Source organism: Hoplias malabaricus, chromosome 7, assembly GCF_029633855.1.
Source record: "Hoplias malabaricus isolate fHopMal1 chromosome 7, fHopMal1.hap1, whole genome shotgun sequence".
Lineage (NCBI taxonomy): Eukaryota > Metazoa > Chordata > Actinopteri > Characiformes > Erythrinidae > Hoplias > Hoplias malabaricus.
Genome location: NC_089806.1, coordinates 11,796,795 through 11,823,779, shown reverse-complemented (window position 1 = coordinate 11,823,779; position 26,985 = coordinate 11,796,795). Strand labels below are relative to the sequence as shown.

General features: G+C 38.7%; 4 protein-coding genes across 5 annotated transcripts; 3 read left to right on the top strand and 1 right to left on the bottom strand.

Annotated features, from left to right (window-relative positions):
• Positions 1 to 1,568: 1,568 nt before the first annotated feature.
• Positions 1,569 to 4,401, top strand: ttc32 (tetratricopeptide repeat domain 32). Its single transcript, XM_066677585.1, has 3 exons — positions 1,569 to 1,732; positions 2,676 to 2,842; positions 3,573 to 4,401. The coding sequence occupies exons 1-3, from the start codon at positions 1,605 to 1,607 to the stop codon at positions 3,698 to 3,700; spliced, it is 423 nt and encodes a 140-aa protein (XP_066533682.1). The 5' UTR covers positions 1,569 to 1,604; the 3' UTR covers positions 3,701 to 4,401.
• Positions 4,402 to 5,368: 967 nt separating this feature from the next.
• Positions 5,369 to 13,223, top strand: zpax1 (zona pellucida protein AX 1). 2 transcript variants are annotated; one of them, XM_066676655.1, is made up of 22 exons: positions 5,369 to 5,427; positions 5,522 to 5,609; positions 5,711 to 5,769; positions 5,844 to 5,939; positions 6,021 to 6,145; positions 6,298 to 6,441; positions 6,972 to 7,061; positions 7,131 to 7,295; positions 7,374 to 7,470; positions 8,108 to 8,328; positions 8,417 to 8,570; positions 8,957 to 9,165; positions 10,018 to 10,135; positions 10,215 to 10,411; positions 10,507 to 10,621; positions 10,996 to 11,165; positions 11,251 to 11,369; positions 11,447 to 11,577; positions 11,779 to 11,965; positions 12,055 to 12,196; positions 12,936 to 13,035; positions 13,117 to 13,223. In XM_066676655.1, exons 2-22 carry the CDS (start codon positions 5,554 to 5,556, stop codon positions 13,191 to 13,193), a joined length of 2,772 nt encoding a protein of 923 aa, XP_066532752.1. In that variant the 5' UTR covers positions 5,369 to 5,427; positions 5,522 to 5,553; the 3' UTR covers positions 13,194 to 13,223. The 2 variants fall into 2 exon arrangements, with proteins under 2 accessions (XP_066532752.1, XP_066532751.1); XM_066676654.1 differs by having other exon boundaries at positions 5,373 to 5,609.
• Positions 13,224 to 15,585: 2,362 nt separating this feature from the next.
• mixl1 (Mix paired-like homeobox) lies at positions 15,586 to 17,058 on the top strand. Its single transcript, XM_066677826.1, has 3 exons — positions 15,586 to 15,685; positions 16,011 to 16,231; positions 16,402 to 17,058. The coding sequence occupies exons 1-3, from the start codon at positions 15,586 to 15,588 to the stop codon at positions 17,056 to 17,058; spliced, it is 978 nt and encodes a 325-aa protein (XP_066533923.1).
• A 100-nt stretch (positions 17,059 to 17,158) lies between these two features.
• Positions 17,159 to 26,729, bottom strand: lin9 (lin-9 DREAM MuvB core complex component). The gene is made up of 15 exons (XM_066677023.1): positions 26,591 to 26,729; positions 24,041 to 24,073; positions 23,760 to 23,851; positions 22,013 to 22,117; positions 21,528 to 21,658; positions 21,313 to 21,438; positions 21,019 to 21,176; positions 20,532 to 20,665; positions 20,264 to 20,389; positions 19,996 to 20,097; positions 19,833 to 19,913; positions 19,335 to 19,460; positions 19,019 to 19,201; positions 18,533 to 18,630; positions 17,159 to 18,149 (listed from the first exon to the last, which is right to left on the bottom strand). Exons 1-15 carry the CDS (start codon positions 26,619 to 26,621, stop codon positions 18,044 to 18,046), a joined length of 1,632 nt encoding a protein of 543 aa, XP_066533120.1. The 5' UTR covers positions 26,622 to 26,729; the 3' UTR covers positions 17,159 to 18,043.
• Positions 26,730 to 26,985: the final 256 nt, after the last annotated feature.

Below are 26,985 nucleotides of genomic sequence, written 5' to 3'. Positions count from 1 at the left end.
CTCAAGAGAAATAAAGTGAATATTTTTTGTCCAATCCAAATACGAGAGAGGCGGCACTAAATGATATATGATCTGATCTGTGATCACCCCTCACCTCCTGGAGGACCACTTTACAGTACAGTGAGACTATGTGAGTATGTTACATTCATACTTTTTTTTACCGGTTAAACCGAGAAATGTATATTTGATTACATTTTTATAACATTACCTTCCCTAGAATAAAGGAGGTTAGCACAGATTACTGCAGTTTCACACTATCAATTGAGTAGACAAGTAATAATGAAAATAAAGGCTAAATATCCAGAAGATGTTTTTCCATTAAGGGCTCTTTCCCAAAAAAATGGAATAAAAATATTCTTGTGTGTATTTATAAATTATTGTATGTAAATGTTTGTATAAAAAGTGATTATAAACTTATAAACTCAAATTGAAATTTCATAATGATTTAAAACTTTATCTCGAATCTTATTACCAGTCTCTTCAGAATCATACATTCAATGAGAGCTATATTTTAAAGATCTGTTTTGATAGGGTGACCAGATCTAAGAAGGTGAAAAAGAGGACACCTTTGGGGGGCATTCACTGCCGTTGTATGCTTAGCTGAACCTATGTGTGCTTTTAGGTCCTTTACAACTTTATTTACTACACAAAACATGGGATTTTTTTTTCATTCATCCGAGAATTTACATTTACGTTTCGGCATAGCTGCTCGAGATGAGGGTAGGTACTTGAGCTTTCTCCTGACGTAAACAAGGACTACTGACGTGCAGACTGACCAATTAAATGTTTACAGAGAAGGGTATCGACCAATCACGGTAGCTCTACAGTCAGACCGTCCAATCAGAAGATTTTAGGCTACTTCACCACGCACCCTTCTCACTCAAGCGAACCAATCGGAGTAGGGGAGGGCGGGACTAGTTTGTGAACGAAACTTCTCGAAGTTCTATGTAAGCTCTAGTAAAACAAAATCCCGGACGTTTGTGAAATTCCGCCCGGACATTTTAAAAAAGTCTAAAAAAAGAGGACATGTCCGGGTAAAAGAGGACGTCTGGTCACCCTAGTTTGTGATTTGTGTGACTTTCTTGATTCGTGGCCACAATTTTCAAACCATTCCCACACTTTGCAAGCCCTTCTCTAGTTTTCCTTGTCCATTGGGAGCAGCAAGTTCTTAACTTGTTCCTTTTTATAATTATTTTTAAATTCAAAGTTGATTTAATTTGTACACAAAATAATTCGAAAAACTGTTTCCTCATATACAAGTAATGAGATAATGACTTGTAAATTGTGGAAACGATTTAAGAAACAATGGCTACAAATTACATTGTGCAAATAGCTTGAAATATTTTAATTAATTATATATTTTATATATATATATATATATATATATATATATATATATATATATATATATACAAGCTATTAAAACTTTCTCTCAAAATAAAGGAACAGAGAGAATGCTGTGTAAATTTTGGAACTGAGAAATTGTAATGTGAGCGTGGGGAAGGGCACTGGATATGAGTCCTCTGCTCCTGTTCAGCAGATGGCGCAGTGTGTTTAAAAAACAGAGAGAGAGAGCGAGAGAGAGAGACCTGAAGGTAAAGCTGATGGAGGGTCCGTCACTCTCAGAGAGGACCGCCGTTCTCAGTGAGGCGCATGAAGAGTTTAACAACAGTAACTTTAAACGAGCAGAGGAGCTCTACACTCACTTCATCAACCGCTGCACAGAAACCGGGTGATTCACGTTTAATTCCCAATTGGGTTTACATTATTTCATTATTCGCCACCTTATTTTTTAATTGTACATTCCACCTTAAATGAGGAAGCGCTCTTAAACGTGGACGCGGCTTTTTCATCAGAGCTCAGTCGCTGGATGTAAACAGTCTCTCGGAGTGAGGCCAAACTGCTGGCAAAGTCACTGTCAACAGCGTAGCCAACGGTTTTCTCTCTCTATCCCAAACCAGCAGCGACCCCCTTTATTCTGTAGCAAATAACCTAGGGAGGGTCTAATTTACCTGAGCTTAACGTGGCTTAATGTAACAAAACAGCGACCTAAGAAACACCTAACTTCCCTCAGTTACCACTGATCACAGGTGCTCTCTACTGCGGAAACAAATAACCTGTGGTTCAAACAGAAAGTAAAACATTTAAGCAGTTCCCTTGTAATGGGTTTAAATGGGAAGGGGAAAAGGGGAGCTGTAACATTTGTTACTTTTCTTATGAGTCACTGGTTCATTGTCTCTTTAGGGAAGAGAACTTGCGCTTATGATCGACAGTAATTGAGAGAAAGTTTGTGTCCCAAGGTCGTAGTGTTAGTACATCAAGCCACGTTAAGCTTATGAGTCTTTACACTTGATATTGGACCATGGCTGACATGTTCATGATTTGACTGCATTCAGCCACATGAATATGGGTAAGGTGATGTGGGATGATTAGATCGTCAACATCACTCCAACTCGTCCCAGGCTTATTGACAGGAACTCCACTCTTCTACAGATTACAGTTCCACAGGGGCTTTATACCCCTGTAGTCCATTGACATTGCCCTGGTTATCACAGCCACTGCTCCAGAGCGTCCCCTTCTACCAGTCACTGCTTTTCTGTGGGGTCTGAGTAGTTGGATACATAAGATAGAGTAGTTAGGATAAATAGTTAAACATGTCTTCTTGTCTCTGCCAGAGAGTGTGACCGTGATCTTTTGGCCATTGCCTACAATAACCGCGGCCAGGTGAAATATTTCAGAGTGGACTTCCACGAGGCCATGGATGACTACAGTACAGCAATTAAGATCAACAGTCATTTTGAAGTGCCCTACTACAACAGAGGGTTAATACGCTACAGACTGGGTCAGTGTAAACGTTCTCCTGCTATTTCAGTTCCTTTCAGTTCATATTCAAGATTCGGTTTAATCCAACAACCACACAACGCTTGAGAGCTGTGCTCCGCTCACTTTTGTTTTGTTAAGTCACATACCTGCCAAATAATATTGAGCAGTAATGCTAACTAGGCACAACAGATAAACCATTTCCTGAAACAGTTTATGTTAAATAGACTGGTTGTGTGCTAAATTCTAAAAGCTGGTTCATTTATTTGAGGATGTATTCTTTTGTTTGTGTGCCATTATTGCAATTTATGAATTTAATGAATCCATTTAATGTGCTGTGTAAAGAGCTCAAGAGTTAATCCCTGTTTGGGAAACTGGCCCTTGGTTTTGTATCTGTGCCCAGTTACTATTTCTGCCAGTTCAGTTATTCTTTAAGAAGCTGAGTTCTGTATTGAAGCTGAACCTAGATCCTGATGTGTCTAACTTTAAAATCGTTTATCTAAATATTACAGGCTTTAAAAACTGTGACTGGTCCCATTAATTATTTAAGCTCTTGTTAGATTTATTAAAGAAAACCCATAATATGACCAGACCGGCCCTCTCAGAGTTGCCATGGAATGACCCTTACATTTCACAAAGGAACACAGAAGCTAGCCTGATATGTGCTCCATGCTGTGTACTTGTTACAGACATGCCAGTAAGGGTGGTGCCATGCATTTAACATTGCTTTGTTGTATGTTTCCTTCCTGCAGGTTATTTCCAGGAGGCTGAGTGTGACTTTAAGAAGGCCCTGGAAATAAATGCCAGTTTTGAAGATGCCAAACAGTTTTTGCACCAGACAATAGTTGACTGTGATGCAAAATCAAAAAGAGGATATTGATTGCATTCTACAGATCAATGAAGGTTTCTGATTTCATTTGACTAAAGGAAAGGACTGGAAGGAGTCCTCCTTCATTTTTATCTAATTTAAGAGTGTCTCTGATTGTGTGATTTTGTAATTTGCTCCTGACCGAAGATGTTTCACCTGCTGTCTTTTGCAAATACTTTAACTATTGTTTATAATTATTATACTGTAGCTGTCCAAAATGGTAACTTGCAAGAGAAGGCAAAATAGTTCCTACATTTTAATGCAGAGAGATTTAATTTGAAGTATTTTGGACCATTTCTATTGAGAAATATATACTATAAAACTATAAAAACTGTCACAAAGCCTATTGTTGCTCAGGTAAAGTCCATTGTCACCAGTTATCACTGTGTGTGCACTTCATGTACGTTCCAGTACAGCTCCATATACACACCATTTCTCAAACCAGCAGAAGCATGGTGCACATGGCCACACCAATAAAAAACGAGGATAAGTAAATATCCCACAGGTCAACGCTTTGAAGACAATGGGAATAAATATTAAGGTTGCCAGAATGATCTCTCATCTTCACAGTCTTCACACTAAATAAAAATGACTGTTCGGGGGTAAGGACTTGGAATGTTCTTTCTTTTACTTCTGTGTATTGTCTGCACGTTTGCAATCTCAATTATGGTCCATGTTATTGTGGATAATAATACAAAAAATAAATAATAAATCACCTGTCTCCTCTTTTATATGTGTTTGTTAGGTTTGTGTGAAGAACTGAGTGTGTTGGGTAGTTTTAAATATGAAACCTATTCATTACAAACTGAATTGACTGGGGAACAAACAAAAGATTGGTCACTGATTATCTGAGCACTACAAAATACTTCATACAGTCTACTTTTCCTGCACATGTATTTGATGTATTTGATAGCACAATTACTCCACACAGCAATGGTGGTTAGTTCATCACGGGACATTCAGGACATCATGGGGATTAAACATCACAAAAAGTTCAGTAGAAAACCTGTACATCAGGAAACTACAGTAAATAGTAGGAAGACTCCCAATCAGAAGCGCATATCGCCATCTAGCGGCAGCTCCTGCTTTAACAGTTCTTAAGGTGGTCCCACAATATTTGATTCCTACGATATAGGCGCTCTGACAAATTCAGGGAGGTGGGTAAATAAATTCATACAGGAGGGCATTAAGTAAACCCTAAAATCATAATTACCTGGGTTTTGTGGAATGTGCGTATGAATTATTGTTGAATAATAAAAAAATGTATTTGTATTTGTCCCTTAAAGACGATCTCCTATGATAATTAAATGTTTACTTTGTAAACATGTCCATGTGACGTTTGTTTATACACAAGAATATGAATCATAAGAGAAAAAAAGTCATCACCATGGTTTCCTTTGTGAGACTGCAGTGTTAAAAAAACTCAGACAGATTTCTTATGTCATAAAACTAGTGAACCAATCCTGTCAGCTCATGGGGCAAAGCATGAGAATGCTACTTTTATATTCATAGAATAATGCAAACTGAACGAAGAATGACTTTTGTCATGTTCCCAGCTTTGGTTGAAACGGGAATTGTGTTCTGACCCTCTGGGCCTCCATACTCAAGGCCTTGTTTAAACCAGTCCTGTCAGTGATAATGTTCATTAGAGTCACCTGTGAAGGGCTCATATAGTGGCTTTAACACTTACTCATGAATGTCTGTTTAAGCTTTGTTGCACTGACCTCTTGAAGTTCAAGGTTGGCTAATTTTCCCTTTGTGGTTTTGACTAATTAGCCATCCAAAAAGTCGTAATCCTTTCCATTAACTGATATATTACCCCTTAACCTTTAGTCTCAGTTCTGTAGGAGCTTGTGTTGTTAGTAATGATGACTACAGATGAGTTCATTTGTCAGAAAATGGCACTTTTCCTGGTCTTGTGGTAAGCTTTGAATTCTCCTTGGATTTTTCATTTAGTCTTTCATTTTTAAATCTTTACCCAATCAGAAACTAACTGGACTGTGTACTGTTTGTTTCCGTTAGCACCTTGTGGTTTGTAAGGACTGCTGTTCTGGTCTCAGCAGAGAATACTTTCAACAAAAGTAAGAAAACTAAACTCATCTCTCAGTTTTAAGCTGTGCTTTGAGATTTGAAATATGCATTTCTTTTTTTTCAGGAGCTGGCTTAAATGTAGAATGTCTTGGGAGTGTTATGAGGCTCACCTTTGATAAGTCTCTGGCTTTTGGAAGTCACCTCGCAGTTGGTGCCATCAGTAAGTGTGTTCAGGGATGAGTTTAAGCTCAGAATCTGTGGAAGTGGGCTAATGAGTGTGTGGTCACTTTGTTGATTTCAGATGGTTCGCAGACCGTACCTTTAACCCCCGACCTGGCTGCGAAATGTGGCTACAGCATGGAGTCTGATCCCTGGGGAAACACCAAGCTTTACACATCGCTGCTGAGCTGTTTCACGAAGAACCAAGTAATGGGCACTGAACACTTGACTCTAGCTCTCTAGATTTACACAGAATTTCAAAAACAGAACACATTCAGCTGATGATGAACTTGTGGAACTGGGTCTAGTTATGGTTTCTTCGTGCTGTACAAATACTGTATTTTATTATTTTTTTTCAGCAAGACCAAATATTTGACATTGGACTACGCCTTCAGATGTATGGTAACCAGGTGTCTGAAGATGATGTACATGAGATCAAACAGACTTGTGAATACAAACAATGGGCTTCACGTGAGATTCTCTGTGAACGCAACTTCATGGAGGCAAGTCTCTTGAACAGATCAAATAATTTGTTGCCTTTCTCTTGTACAGTATTTAGTAACCAGTCCATTATCTAATGAGCCTAGCATGCAGTTGACCATTTTATTTTAAATTACTGGCTATGAGGGGTTTTGTTTATTCTCATTGGGTTGTGTTTAAGAGCAGATCTGTGGTCAGAAACTGACCGTTAATTTAGGAATAGAGCATTACTGGCACAATCTGCATCAAAATATTAGTTACTAAACACTGACTCTTCACTGATGTGTACAAACAATGTAGATAAGTATTAGTTGTATAAAGCCACCCAGCATTGGGCTGTGGAGCAGTGGAACCGTATACAGGGTCAATAGAGCTACCATTTAATCATATGTGTAAGTTAATGGGGTGTTTGTCCCAGAACTAATACTTACATCAGTAGCTGACGTCATCATAGAAAAATTAGAGCATAGTTTTAGAACCTGTTTTTTAGACAGTATCAATATGTGCTTGCTCCAGTGAAGAGCTGTAATGTATGCCTTCCCCTCCGCCCCAGGTTTCTGTTAACAGATTCCCCCCTGAGATGTCAATACCCAAGCAACAAAGTCAAGACAGAAAGGGCTTCCAATCTGGTGCTTCCCCAGAGGTAAAATGAATGGTGTGGATGGGCTAATCCAGTGGTTTTTGGGCCATGTTTTAACTCTACTGTTTGTAGGCACCTACATCCCTTTGCAATATTTGGAGGATGGTATTCTACACCCCAAAAGAGAAACCCATGATGTTGGAGGATGCCCAGAAAGCAGGGTATGGTGTTTCAACAACTCCGTTCCGGTTAGTTCTGCGAAGCCCTTACAACATGGCTGAAACTTACACTCAGAATGTAAGTGAAGGAATACCGATGTGAAGCATAAACATTTTATTTATTTCATTTTGGGGCTAATTTGTTTTTGCCCAATAGGTGAATGGAGTGCAAATGTCAGTCTTCAAAGTGACCACTTACTTCAAGAGAGAGTGGGCTGTAACCATGATGGACACTACTGCTGCCTGTCCAACTGGTAAAAAAAAAAAAAAAGGATTTTCACTTATTTATAGAATCTTGGAGGTTTTGAACACTGAGTTATCTGAAATGTTTCTTGCTCCCCATACTTACCAGCGATTTACAAATTCTGGACCTGAAACTGGGTCTAAGGTTCAGTTTCAAGTTGTGTTCATCTGTAATTAGTGCTAAGAGGAATTGAACTGAATATCTATTTGGAAAACTGTCTCAATTTACCTCAGTAGTTTGAGCTAAAAACCTGTTTTTTACAGTTTCATAATGAAATATTACAGATATCCCCCACCTCCATCTGGAGAAGAGAATGTAATGCACAATTAGGGAACACAACTTGGCTTTTAAACACTGCTGTACATTTATCCTGTATCTTTAGTGACCAATGAACCTCTACTGTGTTCTTTATTTCCCCCACTGGGAGTGTAAAAAGAATCAAGGAATGCCTTAGCCCAGCATTTTCTAACACCAGCAGAATGCTGGAGGGTAAATGCAAATGGGTGAGACTTAAAAGGACTGTGGCTTATGAAATCATGGCTATGTGTTTGCACAAAACACATCTAAAACACTACACACTACCAATAAACTTTGTAAGAGTCAGTTGATTTGCAGTTGAGATTTATTTCTATTCCCTACTTTTACAGGTGGACTCCATTTCACCGATGACATGATCACCTGGTATATGCCTCGAGTCATCACCCCACTGACAACCTTTCAGGGGCATGACATTCTGGAACTGTACATGGGCATAGATGGGAAGAGGATAGATTTAGCACACATGAATGTTATGGGATACACCTTGGCTCTGACTGATTCTCAGATTATAGTCACGCTACCTGTGGGTGGACCAGATGGATACCACAAGGTTTGATACTGTTCTTTTGGGGTGAATTTTGTTAAGGTGTACTTCAGCAGTCCCACACATTGCTCTAACTTTAATTTCTTTGTTGTAGAGTCATGCCCTGAAATACGAGTATCACACCACCTACAGTATAGAACCAATGCTGGAAATACTGTGGCTGGAGGCGAAGTCTGATCTCACCAGATACAAAGTCCACTACCCAATCACCACCCCACCCAGGCTTCAACAGTCACAAATGACAGACAGTGAGTTCCTCACAAGTAGTGCTTATTATAATTAGTTTTGTAACTTATTCAGTCCTTTTGTTTAACAAAATACTCCACAGGGTGGAGTATTTATTCTGTGCTACATGTCAATGGCAGTGTGTCCTTGGTTTTTAATCTCCATCTGCTGTGTCTGTAGCATATGGTCAGTGGAAAGGACATTTCCCTGCATTTGGGAAAATAGCAGGTTCTTTTCTTTTAAAACGCACTCCTAAAATAAACCTATGAACAGCATCTGCTCATTGTGTGACTGAGTGTGCAGATACCTAAAGTTCATTTAGAGTCCTTTAGCTTGGAAATCTGCTGGTGTACACTTCAAAGACTTTCCCAGATTTGTCTGTAGTAACGTTTTTCTTTCTCTCCATCAGATACTGTGGCAGAGAAGGGATGTTTTGATATATTGTTGGGAACATTTCTTCATGATGTTGAGCTGATGAACATCACTTTTTCCACTGGAGTATTGACTGTGGAAGAGGCCAGTGCCAGAGGCTTTAATGTGCAGCAGCATGGATTTCCTAATGGCTCTAAGGCTTTCACCATCCAGGTCCCTTTCTCTGACCCTGTAGTTGTGAAGGCTGTAAGTATGCTGCTGGATGGATTGACTTACAATGAGATCCTCAATAACCCGATCTGCTGTTTACTGGCAGGCAAATGGCTAATGTGAACAGACAGGATAAAAGCATGAAATACATGCATCACACACAAGCTGTTCTCTTTGCTTGCCTGTATACAATGTGCTATAGACAATTACAAAAGTTTCACTAATAGTTTTTGCAAGTTTAAGGATATGGGATTCACCCCTTTTTATTTATTTATTTATTTATTTATTTTTAATAAATTATATATATATATATTATATTCACATTTAGCAACTAGAACATGAACACACACAATATGGTCTGTAACTCTGAGCTTCACCTGCTCATGGGACTGTATACACACTGCATTTTAACAGGGATCCTCTATCTGAACACTTGAAGCTTTATACATTGTTGTACACTTGCACACTAATACATTATACTTGTGTTCTTGTAGTACTGTTAGCTGCTGTTCTCACTAACTGTAAATTTCATGAATATACTGTATCTCCACACCTCTCCTCTACATGCTGTACACTTGCAATTAATGCACAAAAATGTCTAAGCGACTCAATATCACTCAATATAACTATTTTAAAATTATAGTTTCCACTTTAATCTTTATTCCTTCCTCTGGCTGCTAACATCATACCTTCTGCAGTCTTGCGTGGTTCCATAGTCTTCATGTTTGTCTATTTTGTTGAATATAATTGAATACAAATGCTGCCTTATGTGGACAAAGTTATAAAATAACTCGACTCCTTTTCTCACCCATTTTTAATCTGAGGTTTGTGTATGTTGTCAGTAGAATGGTCTTCAGTCATTCTAACTAGATGTGTACTTCATTACAGAGTGTAAACAGGGCAAGCACTACATACACCCTTCCACTCATCTTTGGCTTTATAATCCTTCCTGAATACACACCCTTTCCTCAGCCTGCACTGGTGGAAATCACTCTTCAGGATATCAGTAAGTATTTGCATATAGATATCTAATGACCTTTTGTGACATTAAATATAAAGTTTATTTATTTATTAAAAATTGTTAGTTCTACCAACTGTAAGAGGAATCTGTGACGAGGAGAACTTCTACGTCTTTGTGGAGTTTGGGAACCAAGGCAAGAACTTCAACATTATGGTGGGCAAACAGGATCTGGCTGACCTTTATACAGAGTATGGCATCCAGGAAAACTCAACACACATGAACATGACTGTGCCCTTCCTAGCAAATGGGGTCGTTTTTGAGGTACAGCATCTCTTTACTTGCTTCTAATGGAGTGTTTTTCTGAATAATTTTATTTTTAATTCTCCATGTGGCGTTGGCTTTCTCCACCCCCACAGCTGGCCTACGAGTCTTCAGTGAGGGGTCGTTTTGATATGATGCTTTGGGATCCAGTCAACAACTGGAACATTAAGAACTTCTCCTTGGCCTGCAATTTTCCCCTGACTATGACGGGTATAATGTTCATGATTTATTGTTTCTTACTGTGGTGAAGGCTTTACTTCATATTAACTGTAAATCTACAGTTAGATCAAAATCAGACTGCTCTTCACTGGCTCCTGTCAAGTGTTTGGTTTAGACCATTTCTAGGACCGAGTATCCCTATGGAAGAAATTAATAAAATAATGAAGTTTGGTCGAAAGAAAACCTAGAGTAAATGGGACGCCAAACAGTAAAAGAACTGATGGGCAATGAAAATGACCAACCATAAGACCAGTAAAACTTAAAGCTGCATAGTGGCTTTGTACAGTATTGTAGCTCACCCAAGTGGCTACTGAGGTGCTGTATTGTTTATTTGGACTAAGCCCTTCCTCTTGGCCTCTTTTCAGAGTGTTTCTCTAATGGCACAATGACTGCACTAGCAGTTAAGGTGGAATCTGCATCTCATGTGGTTCCCAGTCAGCTGGCATTAAATGATCCCTCATGTAAACCCACCTTCAGCAACAGCCGTTTTGCCTACTTCTCTTTTGATGCCAACAGCTGTGGGACAACAAGAATGGTGGGTTAGATATTCCCCTTGTTCTTTATAATAAAAGAAAATAATTAAATAGTTAAAATAAGTTGTTAAATCTTGTCATTCCCAGTTCTATGATGACGTCATGGTGTATCAGAATGAAGTCTCCCTGGTTAACAGGAGAGGTGCTAGCCCTCAAGACTCCCTGAAAAATGGACTTGTGTCTGGTTATGTTGAACAAGAATATCGGTACTGCATGTCTTTTCTCTTCCCTGCACCCTGTTAAACATGTTTACACATGCTAATATAACTTTATCTGTTGATAGCTTGACAGTGTCCTGCTACTACATGCTGAATGATACCCAGACAGTGACTTTCTTCACAAAGCCACGAAGATATGAGCCTTTTGCTGAATCTGGGGTTGGAGAACTGAAAGTCAGAATGAGACTTGCTAAGGGTCTGTTTCACTGCAGATTTTAAGACTATGTTCCTGTCCTGTGTCTTGGCATTTAGATTATTTGGTTGGACTGCGGGGTATTCCATAAAGCAGTGTTTCTCAGTCTTTAGATGTATTTATTGTTAAGTAATCGCATTAACAGCATGCTTGACGCTCTGTAGGTTGGCATTTATTTGAAATTCTTGATCATACCCTTCGTAGATCCCTCTTATAAAACCTTCTATGAGGAGAAGGATTACCCATTGGTGCAGTATCTAAGAGAACCTCTGTTCTTTGAGGTTCAACTGGTTCAGTCTGCTGATCTTCGGATAGAGCTGGTGCTGGACAACTGTTGGGCTGTGGTCAATGATGGGGTCTCCACAATGAGCTGGGACCTTATTGTAAATGGGTAATGTTTCAGACATGGTCCTCCAGGAAAGAAATACTTCTGTCCTTGTAATGGTGTTGCGGTGTTAATGTATTTGTTTTCCTGAACAGCTGTGAGAACCTTAAGGACCGTTACCAAACCACTTTTCACCCTGTTGCCTTTGATGAGAGAGTTCAGTTCCCTCTACACATCAAACGCTTTGAAGTAAAGATGTTCACCTTTGTTAAAGATAACGCCATTCTCAGAGATCAGGTAACTTTACTTACACCTGACCTTTGTTTAACCTCTTCATACCTAGCTGGGTTTACATTTGATAGTATCGTATTTATAACCCAGAAAATGAATAGTTTGGTAGTCTGAAAATGTCAAGAACATTTTATTTGTTGCTGAATTCACGAGTTCAATTAAAAACTGCTGCAAAAGCGTGTGCATAGTTCTGTTCTTGGGGATAATGGTGTCCAAAGGTAAGTTGTGGTTTAGATGACTTAAAGATGGTGACTTTAAATGTTAGTCACAGAATGTAGTGTATAAAACATAGGATATCTTTTAGAAATATTACAGAAGGTTAACACAATGACCAAATGGAGAATTACAATTATACTGTACACCTAATTTCACTTGGGTATCCTCAGATAAGTCATGATCCTCATGTTGGGAATCAAAGCAAACTGATTCATTAACTCAATTTCACACAAACTTAATGTAGTAGTTCCACCTACCTAGTCACGACTGTCTACACATCCAGAATCCTGACCAAAGCATTAGACAAGATGTCCTCCAGTGGACAAGCAGCCGAATCACATCAACTGATGACCACTCTATTGTAGTGTAGTTTATTTTATTTAATTGTATATTTCCAGACAGGTTTCTCAGTCACTTGTGCTGATGCCAATGTTAAAACAAGTTTGTAGCTCTATTTTAATGTGTATTGCTTATATCCAGTTATTAATACTGCTGAGAGTGAATGTGCATTAACCTAACCGTCTTTCAGATCATTGTCCACTGTGAAGCTGTGATCTGTGACATTAACCAGACTGATGCCCTCTGTAAGAGACGGTGTCCCCAACATGGGAGCAGAACCACCATTAAGGGTATGAAAATAAATCGCCTTGTCACCATTCATTTCCCTGAAGACAGTGTTTGCTTAATGTTTATTTTACTTTTCTCTCCAGGGCGCAGAAGCACATCCCTTGAGCAGCTCCACAGGATGCATGTCTCCTCTGGGAAAGTTGTGCTCTCCAACTTTTAGTTCTCATTTAAATAAAATGACTTAAACCCCTACAGACTCCACTGGGTTTTTTCTTTCCCTTACCCCCTCCCCCCTCTCACAGTGTTCAGGAAGCCTTCTGTTCTAATGTGTTGCTTCCAGTTGAACTGTCTACTGAGGTCTCCTCCAGTCTGCTCTTGAATAACAATTAATTCACACCTGCTTTGAAACACTCAACGGGCAAATTCCTCTGGGCGTGTATTGCCAATTTATTACAGGAACAGACTATTTAAATAGTTCAATTTTTTTTTAACGTGCTGCTTTACCTTTTAAAACTCATTAAATAAAATACATCAAATTCATTAAAAGTGAAGCAACTTATTTATTGGGAGTTTGGAGCAGTTCAGTTTTTAAATTGTGCTGCAACCCTACAATAAAAACAGCACTCTGGGATACTCCTGTATTAAAATACATCAATAGTAGTCTATAAACTGTCCTGCTTAGAGGGGGTGAAAAGTCTAGACCAGTTTAATTCTGTAAGTGTTAAGGCGTAGTTGATTTTTCTATCAGGAAATGCATCTACATTTTATTCAATGTTGGGTCATATCTGAAAATGACCAGTCACATGATTCTGAACACTGTCCATTCATAATTGACTTTTATCACATTTGGAATGAGGGTGAAATAAAGCAGTGATCCAAAATACTTTTTTCAGCTCTACAGACCTTTTTATTAAAACTTGAGCAGGGTGTAATGATGAACTCTACCAAGGAATTTGATTTGGCAGATTTCTTAGTAGTTGGATCATGTTTTAAAATATTTTCCAGGAGAGTCTGGTAAAGTCACTGGCTGCTGATATCCTGAGGTTATTGTCTTTGGCTAATCCCCGTGTCTGAGGCACATGTGAAGGTGTGAAAGCTGCGTCTGTGAAGGATGGCAGTCACGCTGGTAATGGCTGCTCATTATCTGCTACAATTGTTTGTATCAAAGGACCCGAGGTCTGCTGTTTGATGTTTCAAGGCTCATTTTGGAAGCAGTGAGTTGAACAGTTTGCTGTAGACGTGATCAAAGTCTCCTAGATGTCCTAAAAATGTCAGAAAAACAGTGATTTAGTGTAAATACATAATGCCAATTGTGTTGTGAAGGTGGATTTTTACATTTTATTTTAATTTAGATGGATTGTGTTATGGGGCACTTGTTTCTTATATTAATTTTCACACTGTAAATCGCAGAGCGTGAGTTCAATGTTAGAAGGAAATGGAGATACATGCCTTTCATCAGACTCATGCTGAAGTTCATTTAAAATTCCAGCCTCACTGAGTGATAAGTGAAAATGAGTAATGTGGTAGCAAAAAGACAAACAACCAAGTGATGGTCTGAGTTTTAAAATGAGGTGTGTCTGGACAGTGATGTATCATCTAGACCTCAGGTGTTTACTGGCCAGTGTGTATTGAGGAGCCTTTGATTCATGTTTGGCAAATCCATCAAGGCAACAGGTAACAGGAGAGGTGAGAACAGGCTGAGATGCCAAAGACCTCCAAAGATCTGAACAGATATTCCAGTAAACTGTGTGAGTATGTTGTGTTGATTGGTGTGTGAGATAAATACACAATTTATAATATATATATATATATATATATATATACATACATATATTCATTCATTATCTGTAACCCTTATCCAGTTCAGGGTCGCGGTGGGTCCAGAGCCTACCTGGAATCATTGGGCGGAAGGCGGGAATACACCCTGGAGGGGGCTATATATATACAGTGAATTATATTACTGATGGAAATAGGCTGCATAGATACTGTACACTTTGATCGAGAGCCCAATAATGTGAGGTATAGACTTGCCTAAGATTCTGTTGATCACAGACAGACAGGAAGACTACTGATAGACAGTAACACAGAATGTGTTGTTCCCAGGGGGTAATTTAAATGCTACAGTAGCAGATAAACTCAGTTCATGATGAATACACATACTGCACACTAAATACATGCACAGTGTAAGGTCACCAGAGCACCACCTCTGAGAATGAAAACAAAAATTCAGCTCAACTGCTGGTAAAGCCTTGTTTTTCTGAACTGCAGTAAGTAAGCTTTAGACTGGAGAAACGCTGAAAGAGTGTGTAGGTGCAAAGCTGTCAAAGATCTCAGGATGTGAGCAGCCCATACAGGACTCTATCCGCACCAAAGACGTAAATGTTTTTTCAGCTGATGTGTATTCGAAGAGGGGAGTCCATTAGAGTGAAAGGAGGCTGCAGGCCTTGGCTGCATTCATGGCTCGTTCACACCTCCAACCCCAGGACCCACAGTCCCTCAGACACTTGCTTTGATCCACAGAACTAGAGGCTGGACGCCTGGGTATAAAAGTGCCCCATGTGCTTTCGCAGGTCACTCAGTCATCTTCAGAGCTTGGATAAAGACACACAACCATGTGGACCATGCAGAGTAAGCTCCTACCTGGAGAACGCCCTCACCTTCAGCCGCTCTCAGCCAACAACCCGGAGAGGAGGAATCACACTCAGACAACAGGTGAGGAAATGGGTTCTGAGCACTATGTAGACAGCTCTTCTCTACAACTTTTTAAATACGCTATTTTCTTGCTCTTTGGGTATGAAGCATAAACAAACTCTAAAGGCATTAATGACGCATGGAATACACATCTAACTGATAAACACTCATTCATCATTAATCTGTACTTGGAACATGTAGCTAAACTAGACTGTGTTTTGAACTTGAAACTGGTTGCAGTTTTATGCTCTGTGCAAACCTATGGGAATATTCTAAACACATTTTGAGAAGGATTATGGTATTTCTCTTAACAAACCGTAACTCACCTCACCTATTTACGCCCCAGACTACAGTGTACAAAACAGAGCAAGGCTGCTCAGTTCCAGCCGGCCAGTGGAGCCCAGAGTGGACAGCATGGCCCTGCTAACCCATCGCAGAAAGAGAACCAACTTTACACAGCAGCAGATTGAAGTCTTGGAGAAGGTCTACTCTGACACCAAATACCCTGATATATATTTGAGAGAGAGACTGGAGGCATTGACTGGTTTGCCAGAATCTAGAATTCAGGTGAGATTTTTGTCTTGTCTTTACAAATGCATAAAAGCTATTAGTGTAACTGCAAACATATAATGCAATTAATATAAGACGAGTGCTTCAATGAAACAACTATCCACTGATTATCTAAAAAGGCACAAGTTACAACAAAATCTGACACCTTGTATTTTCTTTGTTGAAAGGTGTGGTTTCAGAACCGACGTGCCAAGTCCCGGCGCCAGGTTGGCACACCCATCCCCATGAATCCAAGAGGAGCCACCCAGATCATGACCAAAGCTCCTACAGCCTCATTCCCCATGCTCCAAAGCCAGCCTGATCTCCAGAGGATGGGCTCCTTCGCTTTGAGAGACTCGTTCACGCCACAGCTGATGATCAGTGCCGAGCAGGGACATTGCAGAGCCACAGATCACAGCTATGACTCCAGTGCCGTATCAGCCATGTTCAGTACGACGGAGGACACAATCAAAACCAACCAGGCCAAGCAGGACCTGGCAAGCTGCAGCAACCTCTATCAGTACAACAAAGCAGCTGGACACATACCAGGCAATAAACTAGAATCTGCTCCTAAACACATGCTAGTGGACTACGACAACTTCCCTCCCAACAGAACCATCGGCCCAGACATGAAGGTGGTCATTCCTCCGATTCCAACACAGATCGGCTTTAATAAATCTTCACCAAAACAGCTCAGCTGTCCCGTCCAGCCCATGCCAGTCAGAGTCCAGGTGGACAACTTCAGCCATTTTTCACCAATTCGTGGCAGTGATGCTGCAGAGTTCTCGGATTCAGACTCTGACTGGGAGAAGGAAGCCATGGCTGGTTTGGTGGGTTTTTTGTAGTAGCTTACAGTAATATCTGGACTGGTGTAAATACTGATCATCTGCCAAATGAACAACACCTAAACATTTTCAGATTTGGAATCACTTATTTATTTTATATTTAAATAGTTGCACTGTATCACTGTTGGAAAAAAATATATATAATAAAAGAATTCAAATGTACATGAAAAGTCTTTGTCTTACTACAAAAATGCAGGGGAACTATTTTATGCATTTTACATGTAATAGAAACAAAAAATGTATTTACATATTTTCAGTTTACAGCTACCAGTTAAATAAACACAGCATGTTAAATCATCTAAAAGCAAATTCCACAAAGACCTAAGTGAACATACACCAGTGATATATTGGCAAATATTCTTCAGATGGGGGAGAATTTAACCACATGGACAGAACAAATCTGATCCACTACTGAAGCCAGAGACTTTAATAAATCAAATCTGATTCTTTACAAAATTATTTAAAAGTAGTTATAAAACACCCACATTGACAAGAGCCAATGCAGCAACATAAACTGTACAATTATCTACAATGTACATACAAAAATAATAAATGGACAGCACAGTTCTCTGTAGGAGAAACTCAAAACTGTTGCAAATCAAGTTCCCTTTTTCTGAGGGAGCATAAAAATGTTATGCAAAGCATCACAGCTTCAACTAAATCAAGAAATGCAACATGGCAAATCCCTACAGGAACCAGCCATAAAATAAAAGGACATCCAAGATGGCAGGATTAACACAGCTGAAAGAACATACTGACTGATCAGTAGAACTCCAAATTAACAGTCAAGCACATCTGTTCGCTTAAGACAGTGCGTGTGTGTTTGTGGGGAAGGTGGCTGCTATCTGACCCAGGTTCTGCTCCAGGTTTGAGTCAGAGAACATAAGCTCTCTCTTCTAAATACAAAACAAAGAAGATGTACCCAATAAATGATTTAGGGGCAAAGATGGCTCCAAGTCCACGTTTTGTAAAAGGGTTGTTTCAGTCACGTTCTATTGGTATTATTGGCTGAGAAAGCATGGAGGTTACCCAGCTGGCTCAGGCCACTCTGGATATGTGCTACATGGATTTCCACATTGTCCTGGAAACAGCTGTGGGTGAAAAAGGACAAAATGTATCTTAAAAAAAGAAAAAGGGATTTTGTAAAGTACAAATATTGCAATTTAAAATACAATACTCCAAATTAGACTGGTCTGGGTTTCATTTAATTATAATAATATAGGCTTAGTCTGAGATTTTTTTATTATATATATATATATATATAACACTTTTTTTAAATAATTTGAGCAGCAAAAACCACTAAACTGTGTTTTGAATGTAGCACCAAAGACATAAAAATAGGAAATATTCACATAATATATAATATAAATTCAGTACTAGGACATACAAACTTCAAATTTCACAGCTGCTACAAAACTGTTTTAAAATGTTAGGTTTGCTGAGCAGATGAAGGGAAGAAAAAAAAAAATCTCACCTGATATTAGAACTGTCCACTGAACTCTTTATGTCATTCAAAGAATCTGTTAATGATTTAAATTCAAATGAATTGAGGTCCCCTCCTTCTGCCAAGTACTGTAGACACAAAAGAACCCCAAAGGGAAGGAGTCAAAGACTTGTGCTAAATGTATTGTTTGTATGCATTCACAGCAGTTTACTTAAAACCTTCTGCAAACCACAACAAAACAAGCAATGATAAATTATCATATATCAGTTATAACAGAAGTGATAAACGTTTTATGAAATCACTGATGTGTATCTCAGTGGTTGTGAATTCTGGTCCTGGTGGGCCACTGCCCTGTGTGTTGTAGTTTTCTCGTCACTCCATCACACCCACTTCAGCTTCGGAGGAGGTTGTTAAATAGCTTATTAGTTGCATCAGGTTTGTTGGGAGCAGAGGAGTATCTAAAAATGTGCAGGGCAGCAGACCAGAGAACCACTGGTGAATCTGAACATGTCTCACTCTGATCTGCAGCAGGAGGGCAGTGAGGCGGGAAACAAGCTGAGTGAGGCCAGGGCTCTGTACTCGCTGTTCCCCATCTGGTAACGCATTGGACATCCTCATCACATCTTGGGCTTCCTCCTCACAGCGCCGCCGCAGCTCACTGGGCTGATCAGCAGGCTGCATGCCTTGGTCTGGGGCCAGCTAACCAACGGAGAGGGGGGAAAATAAAATCATTCAAATTTTCCTAAATGCCAGAAATCACCCACTGAAAGGAACATTTAAATATTTCCATAAGAGTGAGACTATAGGTTATTTAAGGTGGGCTAATCTTTACCTCATAGCAGAACTGTTGAACTGAATGCAGCACTTTGTTTAGGTCTTTATTGAGCTGCTCCAGGTCCAGTACTGTGGTTGCATACCTTTTCTGGAAGTCCAATCCAATCTGCATGGAGTAGGACTTCTGCAGGACAACAGGAGTTGAGTTTCACCAAGTGTTTCATGACCACAATTTATCACTTACCACTTTAGCGTTAACTGCATTTATTGTAAAATTTAATTTTGCTTACTGTCAAATCAATAAACGAGGGCCTTTGTACAGAACAATATAATACATAACAATAAACAATTAATGTGGTCCCAGGGCAGCTCCCTGGTTAAAAGAATTCACCATATTTTATACAGTACAGCAGACAGCTTGTAGTGAACTTACAAATATTAAAGCAGAGATATAAACATTTCTTCTACCAAGTGGCTGCTTAGTAATTAAATCAGAATATGAATCTGTTAATATCTAATGAATGAATGAATAGTATAAAATAAATAAACAACATACCAGTTTTTCAGCTTCAGTATTCATCTCCTTTAGATGCTTTATATGTTCTTTCTTAATCATGAGGATTTTGGATAATCGTGTCTTAAAGGAACAAGACATGAAATTAATGAGTGGGCTGAAGTTATGTTTGCGTATAAATGTACCTCAATACTAAGATACTCACCACCTGTACAAGAAATTTTACAGGAAACCCTCCCAGAGTGTCTCCATCACTCCCAGGCAATTTACTCTTCCAGGGTGACTGACTGAACAAAGGATCACTGTCCTGTAATAATACAATGTGAAGAAATACTTATATCACCTGTATCCCAACAGAGATACCTTACGAAGTTCAAATGTCTGGAGAGAGACAACTCATATTTAAACACATTTAAGTGTTAATAATAGTTTATTAATAATAATAAAAGTGGTAAAGCATCTTTTCTCATTACCATTAAGATTTGTTGTGTTGAACCTGGATATGAGCCACGTGGAGGAGTCAGAAAGTTCTGGAAGCGAGACGGACGTTGTTTTTGTGCAAAGGCAGATATAGGCATCGTCTCATGAGGCTCATTACTCTGTAAAAATAAAAAAATTAAAATAAATAAATAAATAGGAGGGCGAAAAATCTGTTTATACATAATCGGCACTCTGATTTCCAACAATCCAAATTTGGGATAAAAACCAATCAGAGACTGTGTAAGCTAAAGACAAGCCTACCAGGACTTCATAGTCTGGAACCGTATGTGTGCCAAGTCCACTCCTGTCAAAAGTCACACGATATGTTGCTGCACTGGTATCCACTGCATCAATCTGTCCAGTAAAGAGGCCATCGTGGACTCCCCTGAGTCGAGCTAGGGTACATAGGTATTAGTTTGCTTACATGTGACATACTTTAGTGAAGTTAGTTGTTTTATTATTAATTTACCTTTCACCAATCAATATATCAATATGGACTTGCTTGGGCAAATTTGATTAATTAAAAGAAATGTTGGATTTTTATTTATTTATTTATTTTTAAGTTGTGCACTGAGAGAAAAGACATCACAGAAACAATAAGACAGGACAGTGGATCAGAAAGGAATATTCTCCAGCACTGATGAGTATGGCTATGTGTTAGGGATATACTTCTATGCTAATGTTCAAATAAAGACAACACAAAAGAATAAATGAACACCTTCCTCCCAAAACCACACTGGAAACTTACCAGTGACTTTAGTGCCAATGACCAATGGTAAAGGAATCTCATCTGGCAGATCTTTGCAAACTGATATGTCTGTTATCTTTCTTTGTTGCAAAAGCCTCATCTTCTGCCTTTTCTGTTTCAGCGCTGCTCGCTCCTCAGCAAAGAACGCAGATGAACACCTGGCAAACATAAGCAGTCATTTTCAACAGTTTTCTCCAAACAAAGAGACCATTGCAGTAGTCACAAAACAGAGTGTCTTTCTATCATTCAAATGCACTTATAAAATCAAAGACAGATGACAAAGAAACACTAAACCTTCTGGGTTTGCCCATTAGTCGTCTTATTGTTCCCCATTCCACTCTTGTCAACTTTCTTGTCTTTAGATTTGGGAAAGACTCCTTAAGGCACAAACAGAAGTCGTTGTCTCCCTCAAATAAGGGTCTAGAATGAAGAGAGTTGGGGTAAAAATCACTTTATAAAGTTAATTCAAAATTTCAATTCATCTCAGGACACAATAAGGCATTACATACTTGTCAATATTGGAATAGAACCACTCATAAATGCACCATTTGTGTGCTTTGGGCAGTTTGAGCAGGTTCCTTAATCTTAACCCAATCTTCTGTGATGCTCTTTTATCTGGTGTCGTGACATTCGCAAGTTTCTGCAGGAGAGAAATATAATATTTATTTTGTAAATCATTTTGCATGTGCTGCTTCAGTATGTCTTCAAATGTTTCTAGACATTAACTCAACTAAACGTTTCTTTAATAATTATGTATATGAATAGAGACTGGCATCTGCCAATGTGACTATAGGGTCATTTGTGTCCACTTTGGAGCACCCCGTTCTATTGGTCAGTGCTTTCTCTGTAGACTATACAAGCTGTGTGGTTAAAATAGAACACCCGATGTGTCAGCAATGACTGTACATAAAAGCATCCTTAAATATAAGGGATGGTTAGATACTTTTGCACATCATAAATCTTGTGAAGTGAAGATATAAAGCAGTTGTCTGACCTGAGGCACAGTGGTGACTCTCTGGCTCCTCCTCGGGGATCTGGAGGGGAGTGGCCGCTCTTCTTCCTCAGAGGAAAAACGACTCCTCTTTGAGCTTCTTGTCGGCTGAAGTTCAATCAGAGAAGACAAAAACAATACAATAAAGACAGTATTGTGAGATTACAAATGCATGTGTCATTCTGAACATACTCCAAGTCTGTGGCCACCAACCCCAGTCCTTGAGATCTACATTCCTGTGTCTAGTTCCAACACAGCCACACCCATTCCAACTAATTAACTTTTTCAATAATGGATGGAGGAAGGAACTAGACTCTATAAAAAGTAGATCAACAGACAGAGGGTTAATGACCGCTGGTTAATTTGAAAAACAGCTGTACTCAAGCACCATATTGCACTCCATTTTTAAAACTCATTATTTATGCTATTACGTATAATATGAAGAGAGCTGCAAAAAAAAAAAAAGGACATTTGATATATAAATGACATCAGAGTTTCACTACCCCAGAGAGAATATATGTTTCACTACCCCAGAGAGAATATATATATATATAACACATACATATAGGATCACTAAAAAAATCCTTCCTACTGGCTAAAAAATAAATACTTTTCTCCCCACTCTTTCTGAAGCCTTATGGCAGTTGTTCATTTTAGACCGAGTACCACCCATTATCAAAGAAAAACCTCCAAGTACCACCTATAATGTTTACCACAGAAACCTGTGCGCCTGTGGATCTCCCTCTGTTCCAGGGGCATAAGACAAAATCTTGCATGTTTTTGTTGCTTTTTATTTACTTGAAATTTGCATGCTTAACACAAAATGATCTAAAATAATTACTAATAATTATAGAAAGAATACTAATAACTATAGGCCTAAACTGAATGTTTTAATTACAATTATACATTTATGAGAACATAGAATTTATTAATAATAAACGAGAAGAAGTCAATTTAATATCAGTTACGTGCTTTTAAAAGGCTACAGGTGAAAACAGCGCGGCACCTGGCGCAGGTGCTCAGAGTGGCGGTGCTGTGTTAAACCTTGTTTTAGGGCTGTAATGATGTGAAGAACGGCCACGTTTTCCTTTAGGCAAGTGTTGTCTTCACATGTACAGAATTCTCGCTTAGTTTTTCTCCACTTTTGCCTCTGGCTTTAGTCCTTCGGGAGTCTCCGTCAGAGTATTTCTCTGATTGGTCCAAGCTTGATTTTCTCATTTTTGCTTTACCCTTTTTACAATAAAGTCCAAATTGCTCACGGCTGTCTCTAGCTTATGTCTAGAAAGCAACGAAGGGGGGGGGGGATAATAATTTTAAAAAAGCAGAGGAAAGCTGTCCCCCCACCTGCCGTACCCTTACAGACAATCAACTACGGTGCATGAGCAGCTCGTTGTATTTTTGTACAACACAAATTAATTTCATTGGGGTATAACTATGAACCATGAAACATTTGTGATTTACACAAAAACTTTTTTCAGTTATGAATAAATTCCTTAAGTAGTAAGCTTTTTGAGGTCATTTGGCGTACCACCTCTTGCCGCTTCACATGCCACTAGTGGTACGCGTACCACTCATCATTTTGAGAACCACTGCCTTATGCAGTAAGTCATCTGTAAATTGCACTCATTAATCAAAGACAAGTCTCTAAAATAAGTATAATAGGGATATGAAACACACTTGGCAAATAACCAAGACTTGTAATATATTACAGCATGTATGATATAAACAAAAAAGATAATTAGCCTCCCACCGTTTCCACAGACATGTAGCTGCTCCTTCCTCTGGTGTTCTGAGTCTTTGGTAGGTTGTTTTTTTCATTTAATGTGTTCGACAAACTTCCTTCTGCAGACAAACAGGTAGTGGCCAAGAAACATCATTTGAATGATATCAGTTTATCATCTCATTTTTTCCCTCCAAATTACCTGACTAATCTATTGCTTTATCAACAAAATGGCATAAACACAAAGATAGTTTTTAAAAACTGTTTTACACTAAACATTTGAAATACATGAAAGCAAAGTAAAAAATTACCTTTCAGACTGACAAGAGCTTTCGCTGAAGAGCCTGAAAATGAAAGAAAATTCTAGTTATCAGTAGAGCAACATGTTACACTCCCATACATTTATGTGCCAAGTATTAGTATGGTAGTTCAGAATGAAATTAAACAAATGTGATAAATGCCCATATTGTAAATTTCATTTGTGCAACAAATTCAGGTTTAGATCTACATATGCAGACATGCTAAACCTATAAGTTTATCTGAACATAAATATGAGATTTCTGTGAATCTCAGGTTTTGAACGGTAGCCATGACCTGGTTTACCAGAAACTGAAAACTTACTACCTTATCCAGTAGATGATGTAATATTTCACAAAGCGCAATATCACAATATTATGATACACTGTTACACCACTAAAGGAGTGGCAGATATAGTGAGATGCTGTCAAGCAGTTCTGTGTTACGAATTCAAAGCCACTTGCACCCTTTTATGAACAATAAGCTCCTCTGTAAAAAGGTCTTTAAAAAGGTGAAATTCAGGTTTTTTTTAATTGATGTTTTCAGGAGGCTTAGTTTTACAAATCTATTGAAATACAAAGTGGTAAACCACTCAAATGTGAAATAAGATGGGGTGCCGCTTAATTAAAAAAACAAAATTACCCAGTTTGGCTCTAGATTAATAAGGTGTTTACAAGTAAAATGTATGTTGGTGTTTTAAGGCCATGTTACTGAAAAAAGAATAATAAGGAGAGTAAAGATCGAATATTCTGAGAATAAAGTCAAAAGAATTCAGAGAATAACATCAAAATATTTAGAGAAACACTGTTTGGATTGAGATTTCTCTAAACTTATATATAGACATTAGACTACCCTCAACATGACAGTTAAACTTGTCAGTGCAGCCACTGACAGCGATGCATATCAGCTGTTTATTAAGCTTTAGTTTATTGTACATGTTCTTTTGCCATAATGCAATGGAACCTCAATTTCTGCACAGACCCTGGATGCCAGAGTTCCACTTCCTTTAGATCAATCATTTCCATGATCATTCTAATTGTATTCTGTGAAACTACTTTTCCTCTTCTGAATAAACTTGTTCTTGAACAACCAATTCAATGTTTACATACTTATTACATTTTGGTCCTGACATGTTAGAGGACTGAGATTATATTCCTGAAATCTACAGGATAGTATAAATACCCAACAATCCTCATTTATAGCAAAGGGTTGTGTCTACCCTATTACATGTACAACAAAATATTCTGACTTTATTCACTGAAATATTCTGATTTTATTTTCCTTTTTTCCCCCCAACTTTATTCTCTGAATCTTTGTCCCTATCCCCAAATTTGGTGCGGCACTAAAATTCCATCGTAAAAATTACCAATTGCTGCAGGTTCATCATCATCACTTTTTTTATTTATGTATATTTACATAGGCATTTGATGCTGTATGTGGACATGATTAAAGCTTCAAAGCCTACAATCCACCCCTGTTCACATACCTACACATGCTTACTGCAAAATATCCTTGCCCATTTCCACAGACGTTATAGATTATTTTAGGCCATCGTAGCTTAATCAAAACATGTCTCTGGAAGACATTGTAATACAATGTTTAATTCTCAGAGAATAATGATGTAGACACCTTTCCTACATACATTTCTATTGGTTCCTGCACCCAAATCAACTGTTAGGAGGTGTAGAAAGGGAAAATATATCAAACTAAAAATAATAATATTAATAATAAAATACGGGGACCAAGAGACTTTTAATCTGATCAACCAAGACCACCACACAAACATGACAACAAACAAAACCCAATGAGGTTACACTACTACCATTGTTAAGTCAAGCAGTAACAATAAAAACAAACCATGCAAAACGGGCATGTTTATAAGTGAGCAGCTGGAGTGTGGGTTTGTTAGAAAAATAAACAAACAAAACTTTAGAATCCAACAGATATAACAGGAGTCTCAAAAACATTATTTTATATACTCTCTCTGTAATTAACATTCAGGATTTGGCAGACGAGCATGAATAAAGCTTTTTCTAGCTGACAAATAAATTTAGCGTCTCATTCGCAAGCTACCTTGTTCGAATTCTCCGCTCCACCTTAAATGGTGTAGTTGCTACACTGTGACGCCCGAGACGCAACAATGTTACAGTTGCCCAATTTAAGGTGGATCTTCAGTCGCGTAGAAAACGATGATTCTGGATTAACTACACCACTGTTGGTGAACATTAGTTGATTTCAGTTATCAGTGTCGTGTATATTTTGTTAGTTTAATTGGTTAAATAGCTATTAAAACAGCAAAGCATGAAGCAAAAGCGGTCCATCTAAACAGCTTTATTTATAGCCGGCTAGCCTGGCTAACTAGCTTTTGTAGCCCCCACAGCTATCCGTCAGATTAACTTCGCAAGTGAAAAGCGCAATTATGACGCACAAACCACAAATTTAAAACTCGCCACAGCCGACAGAGCGTGTGTGGACATCTATAAACCCAGATGAGACCACTTGGGTCCCGTCTGGAGTCGATATTTATTCAAAATTCGCAGCGGAATGTAGTTTTCGTTACTCACTCTCGTCCAGCAGCTGCTCGAGCTCCGCCATCTTGAAGGAGCCGCGCCGCTTTTCAAAGCCGGGACGAGGCGGAGCGAGCGGGCGGAGAACTCACCGCGACACCCGGACAACAGCGCCGAAAATCACCCCACAGCGGCCCTGCCGAGCACTTCCCTTCATTACAACAACACGGCGAATTAGTAAGGCGTCGGAACGAGATAATTAACGTATAGATTGTAAGTCGTTCCCACACATTAATTATCTCGTTCACACGCCTTAATTTATTTTCAAGGCAATATCACCAGCAGAGCTCTGTTCCAGTAATATATTTTTCACCTTATTATTTAAGGTCAACTATATTAATTCATAGGAATATATACTTCTTCAATAAAACCTGGAGTTTATTATTAGTGCA